The 14256-nt window shown below is 20.3% G+C and overlaps 5 protein-coding genes across 5 annotated transcripts in view; 3 read left to right on the top strand and 2 right to left on the bottom strand. All coding sequences in view use genetic code 6, as the record gives it.

The window, feature by feature from the left end:
• TTHERM_00872610 (zinc carboxypeptidase family protein) overlaps nucleotides 1-752 on the top strand; it is a gene marked incomplete at both ends in the record, with an annotated part of 1375 nt that extends 623 nt beyond the window's left edge. Inside the window, one exon of the mRNA XM_971646.3 lies at nucleotides 10-752. Coding sequence (XP_976739.3) covers nucleotides 10-752 — 743 coding nt within the window. The remainder of the gene's footprint in view (nucleotides 1-9) is intronic.
• Nucleotides 753-1028: 276 nt separating this feature from the next.
• TTHERM_00872600 (transmembrane protein, putative) lies at nucleotides 1029-3585 on the bottom strand (the record flags this gene model as incomplete). The annotated part of the gene is made up of 3 exons (XM_971645.2): nucleotides 1029-1617; nucleotides 1680-2453; nucleotides 2510-3585. The coding sequence occupies 3 exons, from the start codon at nucleotides 3583-3585 to the stop codon at nucleotides 1029-1031; spliced, it is 2439 nt and encodes an 812-aa protein (XP_976738.2).
• A 1086-nt stretch (nucleotides 3586-4671) lies between these two features.
• TTHERM_000872599 (hypothetical protein) lies at nucleotides 4672-11067 on the top strand. The gene is made up of 16 exons (XM_012795295.1): nucleotides 4672-4766; nucleotides 4828-4877; nucleotides 5334-5423; nucleotides 5703-5792; nucleotides 5977-6075; nucleotides 6333-6422; nucleotides 6694-6783; nucleotides 7038-7127; nucleotides 7375-7464; nucleotides 8128-8217; nucleotides 8688-8777; nucleotides 9029-9118; nucleotides 9400-9489; nucleotides 9736-9825; nucleotides 10110-10199; nucleotides 10416-11067. The coding sequence occupies exons 1-16, from the start codon at nucleotides 4728-4730 to the stop codon at nucleotides 10507-10509; spliced, it is 1362 nt and encodes a 453-aa protein (XP_012650749.1). The 5' UTR covers nucleotides 4672-4727; the 3' UTR covers nucleotides 10510-11067.
• TTHERM_00872590 (transmembrane protein, putative) lies at nucleotides 10777-11739 on the bottom strand (the record flags this gene model as incomplete). The annotated part of the gene is made up of 1 exon (XM_971644.1): nucleotides 10777-11739. The coding sequence occupies one exon, from the start codon at nucleotides 11737-11739 to the stop codon at nucleotides 10777-10779; it is 963 nt and encodes a 320-aa protein (XP_976737.1).
• Nucleotides 11740-12778: 1039 nt separating this feature from the next.
• The window catches only part of TTHERM_000869611 (cyclic nucleotide-binding domain protein), a gene marked incomplete at its 5' end in the record, with an annotated part of 5393 nt that continues 3915 nt past the window's right edge, over nucleotides 12779-14256 (top strand). Inside the window, 5 exons of the mRNA XM_012795294.1 lie at nucleotides 12779-12817; nucleotides 12874-12923; nucleotides 13399-13488; nucleotides 13737-13826; nucleotides 14045-14134. Of these exons, the coding sequence (XP_012650748.1) occupies nucleotides 12779-12817; nucleotides 12874-12923; nucleotides 13399-13488; nucleotides 13737-13826; nucleotides 14045-14134 (359 nt within the window). The remainder of the gene's footprint in view (nucleotides 12818-12873; nucleotides 12924-13398; nucleotides 13489-13736; nucleotides 13827-14044; nucleotides 14135-14256) is intronic.

The following is a 14256-nucleotide window of genomic DNA, read 5'->3' as shown; positions in this document are numbered from 1 at the left end:
ATTTCTTAGATTAAGAATTTATTTAGAAATTTGAAAAGTGGACCCTTGACATGCAACCATTCTTAACATAAATAAATTTCTAAAACTGTATTTAAGATAAAAATAAATTTGATTTGCTTAAAAACTTGGGAAATAATAGAATAAACGATATAATTATGACTGCTTAGAAGGGATTATTGAATTTAAATTTAGATTTGTTTGGGACTGAATATTAAAATGGACAATAAGTAATTGTAGTTAGGAAAAATGCAAATAATGAATACATCATTACAAAAATAAATAGTAATACATTTACTGATTGTATTTCTAATTTTGATTTAAATAAGAATCTAAAATACGTTTTTAGGATATAAATTGAAAAAATTAATCAAGGAAACATATTTTATGTAGGTCTAATGAGAAATTCTATCTCTAAAAATTAAGGTGGGTGGGAAGATTACTTGACTTGCTCACTAGAGAGCTAAAATGAATATTTAAAAAAAAAATATAATAGTGGAATAAATATCTTACTTAAAGGAGAAAGTGAATTTAAGGCAAAAAAAGATGGTTTAATAGAAATACGAGTATGCTTAAAAGATAAATTATTAGAAGTGACTGATTTTCCTAATTATCAATATAAACTAGGATTGGAAGATCAGTATAAATCTAAACTTGAATAATACGAAGATTTAAGATTTTATTTAGGTTTTTAATGTTCTGATATCTAAATATGCTTTAAAGATGTGGAAATTGTTGATGAGTTTAAATATTGATTAATAAAGCAATTAGTAAGGAATAAACATGAAATGATTATTATTAATTAATTAAAATTGTTATATATATAATATTGATTGTTTAACATAATTCACGAATTTTTGGTTTTAATTTTATGATATTTTGATGTTTGCTTTCGAAAAAGTTTTAAAAAAATATTTTTACTCTCAAAATTTGAAAAAAGATTTCTGTCTGTATTTTGATTAATTTTTGAAAAATTTTGAAATCAAATATAAAGAAAATAATTAATTAAGATTTAGAAAGAAAAAAAAAATTCATTAGTAATATTTCAAACGCAGTAACAGTTATACTATTTATAATTTTATATTAAATGCAAGACATTAACAACATAAATATTCACAAATCAAACTTATCTGTTTAATTAAATGTGCAATTTTAATAAGATTTTTTTAATGAAGATAAAATTTTATTATCTAAGTAGCTTAATTTTTCATTTTCGTAGCATCTTTGTAAAAATTTGTCAGCATATTTCTTCTGTAAGCTTTTCGATTAATAAATTGCAAATTATGCTTCGAAATGGCTTAAGGAGTTAAATTTTTCTAGATATTTTAATATAAAATAAATAAACTAACTAACAAGATAGATGAAAGAACTTTACCTAATTAAGTTGGATCAGTTTCTAATTTATCTAGATCTAAATCTAAAAAATTTGAAGAACATCCTATAAGTTACAAAATTGCTAGCTAATCTTTAGTCATCATGAGCATGACAGCTTTCTTTAAAAATAAAATATCCCTAAAATAGCTTAAAATATTCTAATCATTAGTAATTTGTTTTTATATTTTATTTTGATGATCAGCAGTAATTCCATGTACGCTATTTAAATTAATATATCTACAAAAACTTAAAAAAAAAAATTCATCAGTTTTTAATATTGTATTTTATAAATAAATAAACAAACTTACATAACTTTAGAAAAGATTGATCTTATTTTTTTTGAAATGTTTGCATCTTGAATAGATAATATTTTTTAAATTAGCATTTTAAAAAAATTTTTATTTATTTTAGATTAACATATTTATTTGCTTTATGAATCTATCTCTTATTTAATTTTAAAATTTGATTTGATCTAGCTTTAAATAAAGGATCTTTAGCAGTTTTCAGGTGACATCTCAGACTTTTAGGTGATTTAATGCTATAAAGTTGATTCTTCTTTTACATAGTCCTGAAGGTTATTTAATTCGTCTTTAAAATTTTCATCATTATAAAAGGAGAGTACTAAATTCCTGTTAACTAAATTTCCAGGTGTCATCTCTGTTTTCTATGTAATTTAATACTATTAAGTTGGTTCTTCTATAACACAATCCTGAATAATATTTTATTTTTCTTAACAGCTTTCCTCATTATACTAGGAGATTACTGAATTCCTATTAATTAATTTATCTTAACATTTTTATATACAAACCTCTTAGTTTTCCACAACTAAGGCTTACTTTTACAAAAAAGCTTATCTATCAAAGTTAGTAGGACTAAATAAATTTGATGACTGATCAACATCTAAAGAATTTTTTTACCTATTACGAAAAGCAGGAACAAATATTTGTGATTTTTCTTCTTCAGGTTTTTATTCATCAACTTCTCCTGCGTTTTCTTCTATGAATTCTCTTCTATTGTTTTAGTGTAAATTTTATGCCTGGCTTTCTTTAATATCCTGCCTTCTTGAATCTAAATTTACTTGGCTATTAATATTATAATTAACTTTGAATTCTTAATTATTTATATTGAAATTAATTACTATAGATTCTCTTATTTAGTTGTCTAACAATCAGCAATTTTCAAATAGGTATCCAGATAAATGTTTTTCATGAAAATATGCAGCAAATCATTATTTAGAAGTGAGCTTGAGATTTACCTTCCAAATACTCCTAAGAACATTAAGAGAGTAAAAACACTGTAAATAGAAGCTAATATTTAAGGAAGAGCTAAAAATTAGATTTGAGTATTCTATACAATTTCATCAGGATAGATAAAAATACTGCTTATGCTTCCAACTCCTACTTACTGCTCAGATTGCACTCTATCTGTAGGCTAATCCTACTAACTGTAAGAAATAGGAGAAGAGAAAGACTTTTCGTATTAAACAATAGCTCCTTCTTTGATAGATGTAACTTATTTTTCTGATTTTATCTATGTTAAAATTTATAAGGTTGATACAGGATTTATGTAAGCATTTCTATAATTCACCTACATTTATTAAGAACTAGTGTTATATTAAGAAGTGAATAGTTTTAATCTTATTATTGAATTTTTATCATTAATTATGTTGTCTATGTCAGTTTCGTTAGCACAATTATCAGAAATAGAAGTCTTTTGAGTGTCCTCGTCAATACATCTATAAGTAAATATCCACAAAGCAGATTAAATATTCTATTTCGTATTAAGAGTCAGCTTGTAATTGTTTAAAGTAGAGAAATCTAAGCATTAAAAGCCTTCTAAATTTGGGTTAGTGCAATTAATTATATTTAGAGGTATCATTGTAAAGTTATCCTAAATTTATAAATGATAATAGGCTAAAAATGAAATATAGGTCTTATTAAAGTTAGGTTGTGTCCCGTAAACAAACTAAAATCCTACCAGGTCAGTATTTAGATCAATATCAATAGTGTCTTCAGTAATAAAGCTTTAAGTTCTAAAATTTGGTTCTATTTAGTTGGTTTAATATTGATAAAGAATGTAAACAAAATATGCAAATGTTGTCAAAACTATGATCATAGACAAAAGGGTTCCGAACAATGTGCCCTTTTTTTTATATTACCCACCAATACCAAATTAAAATTAAGAAGAGAAAAGATCTAATTTGGAATAAATCATTTATTTTTATTTACTTCTTGTTATTTCTTAGTAAATATTAATTAATTACTTCTACTAATGTTTTTTGTTATTATTTAGTTAATTTTGATAATCTTTGTTTTTTACCAATTTTTATATTAATTTCAGTGCCTATCATTCATTTATTATTGATTTAATAAAAATAATCAAACAAGAAAATTTTTAGCAGATATTGAAAAAATAAATTAAAGCTTTCTTTTTTATAATGAATGATAAAAACATATTTATTGATATGAGAAGTTCTTATGTGCAAATAATACAGTTCATCAAATTAACAAAAAATAAACATTGTGATTTTTTTCTTTGCTTTTTTATTTATTTAAGGGATTTATTGTTATATTTTGGTTAATTATTCCAAAAGCTTCTTATTTTTGAGCAAGATAATTTAACCTATGAATTTTATAAACATTGGAAGCTTTATTTCATAATTATTATTGTTTATTCCTTCATTTAAATAATCTTTAAATCAGCAATAGTAATATACTTGAAATTTAATTTATTTTCAAATATAAAAAACTAATAAAAGGCTAATTTATTAACTCCGCTGACTGATATATCATTTCAAATTAAATTCAATAATTTTTATATAAAAATTGAATGTAAAATAGCATTCATATGCTTATTTTATGTATATATCTGAATTTATGTTATCGATCAACCAGTTATTTTTTCGCAAATTTTTTTGCTTTAAATTCATCCAGACCCAATCTAAAAAATTTTATATATGCCCCGTGGCCGTGGGGCAGTTGACACATAATATATTATATATTTTTATTCAATTAAATTTAATTACTTTTTTGAATTTTCTGATTTCTACTTAGCTAAGCTAAGCTAAACAATTAATTAATTAAAAACAAATTCCTATTATATTTTTAACTATAATTTTTAAATTGAAATGTTAATTTTTATTTAATAATGAATATTAGTTACACTAATTTTAAAAATATCTCTTCCTTTAGACAAATTTATAAATTTGTATTTGATAATTACTATAATTTATTTATCTATTTATTTGTTCTTTTAATCCTAATTAATTTGATATAAAAATTAATTAATTTATTAATATACTTTTAATTAATTAAATTTCCATAAATTGTTATTCAATATTAAAAAAATAATAATAAATGATATAAGAAGAAAAATGTTTTAACTGTCTAGAAGAAGTAAACAAACTTCTATTTTTTTATTGATGTTGTTTAAATTTATTTTTATTTATAAAAAAAGTTTCTAGACTCTACATTTTAATCTCATTAGGTTCTCTATCTTGGTATGAGGTATGTATGTATATATTCTTAATTTATTAATATTTTTTATATTTAATTTTCAAGTTTTTTACAATAATATTTTTTTCTAAAAAATTATTATCTGTTATATTGATTCATTTTTATAAAAACAAAGAATATCTTTTTACTAATTTTAACTCAATTTTTAATTTAAATATTTATTAATTAATTATTCATTTTTTAAAATTTAATTTTATTTCTACATTTTTTTCTTTTAACTAACTAACTAATTAATTTATTAACTATATTTTTTTTCTTTAATATTTAAAAATGACAAATTAATTGGATTTATTTTTTTTTCTTCTTAGCGATTATTTTCTTTCTTTGTTAATTTAACTTATTTTTAACTTTTAATTTTATTTCTAATTAACTAACTATTTATTATTTCATATTTACTCTTAATAACAAATTAAATGTATATTTATTTTTTCTTCAATATTTCAAAAGTGGTAATAAAATGGGTGATGAAGGTGTATCAAGCTTAGGTTCTGGTTTGGAAAAATGCACTAATCTCTTTAATTTGACACTTAATCTTGAGTAAAAACAGTTTATTTTTTTTAGATTTATTATATTTTTTAATATAAAAATTAATTTAAAATAAGATACTAACTCTTTTAATTTATATATTAGCCTTTTTATTTTATTTAATTTTCTTTTTTTATTTTTATTTTGTATTTTTTTTTCTTCTTTTTTTGTTTGCTAATTTAGCTCACTTTTTTATTTTGTTGCTTTTATTATTAATTTATTTCTTATTATATCATATTTTTTCTTTCTAACTAACTAATTAGCTATATTTTATTGTCAATATTTAAAAAGTAGGAATAAAATTGGTGATAAAGGTATATCATACTTAGGTTCTCACTTAGGAAAGTGTACTAATCTCTCAAATTTGACACTTAATCTTATGTAAAAATAATTTATTTGTTTTAGATTATTTATTAGCATTTTATTTGATTTATTTTCTTTTTTTATTCTGCTTGATCTTTTTCTTCTTTGTTTATTAATTTAGCTCCTTTTTTCATTATCAACTTTTACTTTCTTTTGAACAAACAAACTATTTAACTTTATATTTTTTATTATATTTAAAAAGGGATAATAATATTGATGTAATTGATGCAGTTGGTGCTCCAGACTTAGGATTTGGTCTAGGAAAGTGCACTAATCTCTCAAATTTAGCACTCTTTCTAAGGTGAAAACAGTTCATTTGTTTTGAATTATGATATTTTTAATATAAAATATATTTAAATCAATACACTTTTCAGGATTTTAATTTTATTTGTTTTTCTTTTTTTTTTTCATCTTATTTTTTTTTTTCTTTTTTGCTTTTTAATCTATTTAACCCACCATTTATTTATTCACTTTCAACTTTTTATTTTATTAATATTAATTAATAATTAATTAACTAATTTCTTATTATTTCATATTTTTTCTTCAATATTTAAAAAGTGGAAATCAAATTGGTGAAGAGGGTGCTTCAGGCTTAGGTTCTGGTTTAGGAAACTGCCTTAATCTCTCAAATTTAACACTTAACCTTTAGTAAAAATAATTTATTTGTTTTGAATTATGAATTTTTAAATATAAAAATGAATTTAAACAATAAAACAAACTCTAATAATTTATTTATTTATTAGCTTTTTATAAGATTTATTATTCTTTTTTTTACTTATCAAATGTTTTTTTTTTATTTGTTTTTTAATTTAACTCATTTTTTCAATTTCAACTTTTCCTCTCATTATTTATAAATAAATTAATTAATTAATTCATTTATTATTGTTTCATAAATTATTTTTCTTTAATATTTAAAAAGTGGTAATAAAATTGGTGATAAAGGTACATCAGGCTTAGGTTCTGGTTTAGGAAAGTGCAAAAATCTCTCAAATTTAACACTTAATCTTTCGTAAAAATATTTTATTTGTTTTGGATTATGATATTTTTGAATATAAAAATTAATTTAAAAATTAAATTCTTTTTCTTTTTTTCTATTCTGCCTGTGTTTTTTTTTTTGTTTTTTTATCTAACTCATTTTTTCATTCTCAACCTTTACTTTTGTTATTAATTATTTAATTCATTTGTTATTATTTCATACTTTTTCTTCATTTCATTCTTTTATTTAACTAATTAACTCTTTATTTTTCTTTAATCTTTAATTAGTGACAATGCAATCGGCGTTGAAGGTGCATCAGGCTTAGGTTATGGTTTAGGAAAGTTCGTTAATCTCCAAAATTTGACACTTTATCTATGGTAAAAATAGTTTATTTATTTATTTTAGATTGTTATATTTTTTTATATAAAATTAAATTTAAAACAATACAGCCAATCAACTCTTTTATTTTATCTATTTGCTTATTATTCAATATATTTATTTTTCTATTTTTTTCAATTTCTATTATTATTATTATTATTTTTTTTATTATTTCATATTTTTTCATAATTTTTTCAATTAACAAACTAACTAACTAACTCTTTATTTTTTTCAATATATAAAAAGTAATAATATAATTGGTGATGAAGGTGCTTCTGGCTTAGTCTCTGGTTTAGGATAGAGCACTAATCTCTCAGATTTGACACTTGATCTAAGGTAAAAACAGTTTATTTGTTTTGGATTGTGATAATTTTTTAAATAAAATTGAAATAATAATAAAAAAAATTAACACTTTTAATTTACTTATTACAACTTTTTATTTGATTTATATTTATTTTTCATTTTTATTTTATTGTTTTCTTTCTCTTTTCTTTCTTTGTTAATTGAAATCATTTTTTATTTTCAACATTTACTTTTATTATTAACTAGTTAATTCATTTATTACTATTTAACATTTATTCTTCATTTTTTCTTTCTAACTAAGTGTTGCTATTCTAGAAGAAATATTTATCTACAAGGAAATAAATATTATTTTATAAATTTAAAGAAAATTTAAAATAATAAAAAAAATATCGAAATAAATAGGTTTCGAACCTGAAAAAATAAAAAATATAAAAAATGTTTAATTTAAGATTTTTAATTTGTTTGTTTTTTAATGAAGAAATCTAACTCAATTTTTCATCAAAAATTTAATTTTTAGAGTTAAAAATTTTATTCATTCATTTTTTTTGCAAAAAAAATTAATTCTAGATTAAACATTTTTTAGTTATAAATAAATAAATAATATTTATTGTTCTACTAAATCTATATTTCTTTCTCAAGAAATAATTATTCGAGTTTAGCTAAATTAACTACTTTTTTTTTCCAATATTTAAAAAGTAATAATAAAATATGTGCAATTGGTGCATCAGGCTTTGGTTCTGGTTTAGAAAACTGCACTAGTCTTTCAAAATTGACTCTTGATTTTAGGTAAAAATAGTTTATTTGTTTTAGATTGAGATATTTTTTAATATAAAAAAGAATTTAAGACAATATAATGAACTCTTTTATTTTCTTTTTTACTTATTATTAGATTTATTTTTCTTTTTTTTATTCTGCTCGCATTTTTTTTTCTTCTTTCTTTCTTTGTTTTACTTTTATTATTATTTATTATATAATTTCTTCATTTTGAGAAATTTCTTCTTAAGAATAATTTATTTTTAGTTTATCTTAATTATCAAAATTTTAATTTAGTTGTTAGCTTTTCTTTGATATATTTTTCATTTTTTTATTCTGCCTATGTTTTTCTTTTTCTTTGTTTGTTTGTTTGTTTCATTTATTTTTGCTTTTTCAACTTTTACTTAATTTTTAATTAATTTTTTATTATTTCATATTTTTTCTTCATTTTTTCCTTCTAACTAACAAATTAACCATTTATTTTTTCTTAAATATTTAAAAAGGTATAATATATTTGGTGATGAAGGTGTATCAGGCTTAGGTTATGGTTTAGGAAAATGTGCTAATCTCTTTAATTTGTCACTTATACTAAGGTAACAACAGTCTATTTATTTTTGATTGTTATATTATGAAATTGAATTTAAAACAAAATAGTTAACTCCTTTAATTTATATGTTAGTTTTTTATTTGATTAATCTTTTTTTCTTACTTTCTTTATTATTTAAACTTCTTTATTTATTTTGAACTTTTTTTTAAATTATTAATTTGTTAATTTATTTCTTATTATTTTTTTTTAAATTTTTCCTTCAAATTATCAATATATTTATTCTTCAATATTTAAAAGTGGCAATAAATTCGGTGGTGAAGGTATATCAGGCTTAGGTTCTGGTTTAGGAAAATGCAATAATCTCTCAAATTTGGAACTTTATCTTAAGTAAAAACAGTTTATTTGTGTTGGATTATGATATTTTTAAGTATTATGAATTTAAACAATATTATTAACTGTTTTAATTTATTTGTTAACTTTTTATTTGATTTATTTATTTTTCTTTATTTTGTTTGTATTTTTTCTTTCTTAGTTTATTAATAAAAGCCATTTTTTAATTCTCATCTTTTGCTTTTATTATTAATTAATTTCTTATTATTTCATATTTTTTCTACATTTTTCCACACTAAACTACTAAACTATATACTTTTTGTCGAATGCTTAAAAAGTGACATTAAAATAGATGATAAAAGTAAATCAGATTTAGGTTCTAGTTTAGGAAATTTCACTAATCTTTCAAATTTGATATTTTGTCTAAGGTAAAAACAGTTTATTTGTTTTGGATCGGATTATTTTTTAATATAAAATTGAACTTATAATTATTTAAATTACCCTTTAAATTTGTTTGATTTATAATGCTTGTGTTTTTTTTTGTTTTTTTCTTTCTTTTTTGATTTCAATTTTGCTTTTATTATTAATAAATTTGTTATTATTTAATATTTTTCTTCATTTTTTACTTCGAATTAACTAATAAGCTTTATACTTTTTCTTCAATAATTAAAAAGTGGTAATGAAATTGGGGATTAAGGTGCAACAAGCATAGGTTTTGGTTTAGAAAGGTGCACTAATCTCTCAAATTTGAAACTTGTTCTACCGTAAAAACAGTTTATTAGTTTTGAATTGTTATATTTTTGAATATAAAAATGAATTTAAAACAACAATATTACTAACTTTAATTTTTTTTTATAGCTTTTATTTTAGTTTATTTTTTATTTTATTTTGCTTGTATTTTATTTATTTAGGTTTCTTTGTTTATTAATTTAACCCATTATTTTTGCTTTTATTATTAACTAATTTCTTATTATTTCATATTTTTTCTTCATTTTTTCCTTCTAACTAACTAATCAATTACATAATGATTTTTTCAATATTAAAAAAGTTTTAATGAAATTGGTGATGAAACTGCTTTATGCTTAGTTTCTAGTTTAAGAAAGTGCACTAATCTCTCAAATTTGGAACTTAATTTAATGTAAAAACAGTTTATTTGTTTTTGATTGTGATATTTTTAAATATAAAAGTGAATTTAAAACATTTAATATAACTAACTAACTCTTTTAAATAATTTGTTAGTATTTTTTTATTTATTTTTTATTCATTTAACTTTTTTTTATTTATCGATTTAAAATATAAAATTTTATTCTTTTAATTTTTTTAGTAATTAATTTACAATAATTTATATTAAAAGTGGTAACAAAATCAACGAACCATAATAATTGAAAGTAAATTGTCTCAAGCTAAAAAAATTAGTTTTCTTTGAATATTTTGATGATTAATGGTGAAAAAAGGATGAATAAATATAAAAATATTTTCAAAAATATAATATGTTATATATATTTTATAATTCATAATTTAAACTAAAATAGAGATAGATAGATTTTGTTATTATTTTTATATTTATAAATATCATATTTTCGTAATTTAATAAATTGCTTATTAAACAAACAAATTTACTTAAATAAAGTAATCTGTCTAAAGTCAGCCATCACCTTTAGAGATTTTAAAGAGGGTATATATTGTGAATAAATTTACATATTTTCTGTAATTCCTCAAAAAATTGGAGGTTGAGTCAGGTCTCTGGCTATCTAATATATAATGTTTTTCAAGAAAATATGCAGCAAATCATTATTAAGAAGTGAGCTTGAGATTTACCTTCCAAATACTCCTAAGAACATTAAGAGAGTAAAAACACTGTAAATAGAAGCTAATATTTAAGGAAGAGCTAAAAATTAGATTTGAGTATTCTATACAATTTCATCAAGATAGATAAAAATACTGCTTATGCTTCCAACTCCTACTTGCTCCTCAGATTGCACTCTATCTGTAGGCTAATCCTACTAGCTATAAGAAATTGGAGAAGAGAAAGACTTTTAGTCTTAAACAATAGCTCCTTGTTTGATAGATGTAACTTGTTTTTCTGATTTTATCTATGTTAAAATTTATAAGGTTGATACAGGATTTATGTAAGTATTTCTATAGTTTGCCTACATTTATTAAGAACTAGTGTTATACTGAGAAGTGAATAGCTTTAATCTTATTATTGAGTTTTTATCATTATTTATGTTGTCTATGTCAGTTTCGTTAGCACAATTATCAGAAATAGAAGTCTTTTGAGTGTCCTAGTCAATGCATCTATAAGTAAATATCCACAAAGCAGATTAAATATTCTATTTCGTATTAAGAGTCAGCTAATAATTGTTTAAAGTAGAGAAATCTAAGCATTAAAAGCCTTCTAAACTTGGGTTGGTGAAATTAATTATATTTAGAGGTATCATTGTCAAGTTATTTTCTATTTTTAAATGATAATAGGCTAAAAATGAAATGTAAGTCTTATTAAAGTTAGGTTGTGTCCCATAAACAAACTAATATCCCACCAAATCAGTATTTAGGTCAATTTCAATGGTATTTTCAGTAATGAAGCTTTAATTTCTAAAATATGGTTCTATTTAGTTGGTAAAATATTGATAAAGAATGTAAACAAAATATGCAAATGTTGTCAAAACTATGATCATAGATAAAAGGGTTCCGAATAATGTGCCCTTTTTTTGTATTACCCACCAATACCAAATTAAAATTAAGAAGAGAAAAGATCTAATTTGGAATAAATCATTTATTTTTATTTACTTCTTGTTATTTCTTAGTAAATATTAATTAATTACTTCTACTAATTCTTTTAGTTATTATTTAGTTAATTTTGATAATCTTTGTTTTTTAACCAATTTTTATATTTATTTCAGTGCCTATCATTCATTTATTATTGATTTAATAAAAATAATCAAACAAGAAAATTTTTAGTAGATATTAAAAAAATAAATTAAAACTTTCTTTTTTATAATGAATGATAAAAACATATTTATTGATATGAGAAGTTCTTATGTGCAAATAATAAAGTTCATCAAATTAACAAAAAATAAACATTGTGATTTTTTTCTTTGTTTTATTATTTATTTAAGGGATTTTATTGTTATATTTTGGTTAATAATTTGAAAAGCTTCTTATTTTTGAGCAAGAGGATTTAACCTATGATTTATATTAACGTTAGAAGCTTTGTTTCATAATTATTATTGTTCATTCCTTCATTTAAATAATCTTTAAATCAGTAATAGTAATATACTATAAATTTAATTTATTATCGAATATAAAAATTAATAAAAGGCAAATTTATTAACTCCACTGACTGATATATCATTTCAGATTAATTTCAATAGTTTTTATATAAAATTGAATGTAAAATAACATCCATATACTTATTTTATATACCGTAAATCCTCATTAATTCTCGCCAACCCCCTCCCCCAAACTCCAGGAGTACTATATGTTGAGGAATAAATTTTTACAAAAATTTTGATTTGAGTTTGTCCTTAATTAATGAGAAATTATGGTATATAATTAATGTTAACTTAATTTTTATGTGATATCTTTTCATAAAAGAAAATATATAAATTTATATTTAATAATTAATTATTATATTTTATTTGTTCTTTTTATCCACTTAAATTAATTAATTAAATTCCATAAATTGCCATTCAATATTTTTGAAAAAAAAAATAAATGATATAATAGATTAAAAAATATAACGAATTAGAAGAAGTAATTATTTATTTATTTATTAATATCCTTTCAATTTATTTTAATTAATAAAAAAGTTTTAAAATTCTTCTCTTTTGTCTCACTAGGTTCTCCATATTGATTTTCGGTATATTTAATTAAAAAATATTATTTTTATTGTTATTAATATTATAAAAGATTTATATTTAAATTTAAATCAATTTAAAAAAATAATTTTTCTAATAGAAATTATAATCATTTCTCATTTATTTTTATTAAAACAAAAATTTTATCTATTTTAACTTAATTTTCATTTCAAATTCATTTTTTATTATTTTTTATTTTTTGCTATTAACACGCACACTTGATAAATAGTTTATTTGTTTTGGATTGTATTACTTTTAATTATAAAAAAACTAATTTATAAAAATAAAACTCTTTTTGCTTTTTTTTTATATTGTACTTACTTTTTTTGTTCTTTCCTTGTTAATTTAATTCATCATTTTATTTTCAACTTTTACTTTTATTATTAATTAATTAATCTAATTATTTCATATTTTTTCTTTATATTTTCCTTCAAATTAATTATTAAATTATATATTTTTTCTTCAATATTTAAAAAGTTACAATAAAATTGTATATGAAGGTGCATCAGGTTTATGTTCTGCTTTAGCAAATTGCATTAATCTCTCAAATTTGACACTTTACCTTAGGTAATAACAGTTTATTTGTTTTGTTAGGATTGTGATATTTTTAATTATAAAAACTATTTTAAAATTATAAAGCTCTTTATTCTTTTTCTTTTTATTGAACTTGCTTTTTTTTGTTCTTTCTTTGTTATTTTATTTTCAACTTTTTCTTTTATTATTAATTAATTAATCTTATTATTTCATATTTTTTCTTCATTTTTTGCTTCTAATTAACTATTTAATGATATATTTTTTCTTCAATATTTAAAAAGTGAAAATTATATTGGTGATGAAGGTGCATCAGGCTTAGGTTCTGCTTTAGCAAATTGCATTAATCTCTCAAATTTGACACTTCTTCTTAGGTAAAAACTTTTATTTGTTTTGGATTGTGATATTTTTAATTATAAAAACTATTTTAAAATAATAAAGCTCTTTTTTCTTTTTCTTTTTATTGAACTTATTTTATTTTCAACTTTTTCTTTTATTATTAATTAATTAATCTTATAATTTCATATTTTTTCTTCACTTTTTCCTTCAAATTAGCTATTTAATTATCTATATTTTTTCAATATTTAAAAAGTTAGAACTAAATTGGTAACGAAGGTGTATCAGGCTTAGGTTCAGGTTTAGCGAATTGCATTAATCTCTCAAATTTATCACTTGATGTTAGGTAAAAACAATTATTTATTTTGGATAGCGATATTTGTAATTATAAAAACAAATATAAAACAATAAAGCTCTTTACTATTTTTCTTTTTATTGTGCTTTCTTTTTCTGTTCTTTCTTTGTTAA

The sequence above is a fragment of the Tetrahymena thermophila genome (assembly GCF_000189635.1).
Source record: "Tetrahymena thermophila SB210 genomic scaffold scf_8254822, whole genome shotgun sequence".
Classification (NCBI taxonomy): domain Eukaryota; phylum Ciliophora; class Oligohymenophorea; order Hymenostomatida; family Tetrahymenidae; genus Tetrahymena; species Tetrahymena thermophila.
This window is presented reverse-complemented; position numbering and strand designations above follow the sequence as displayed.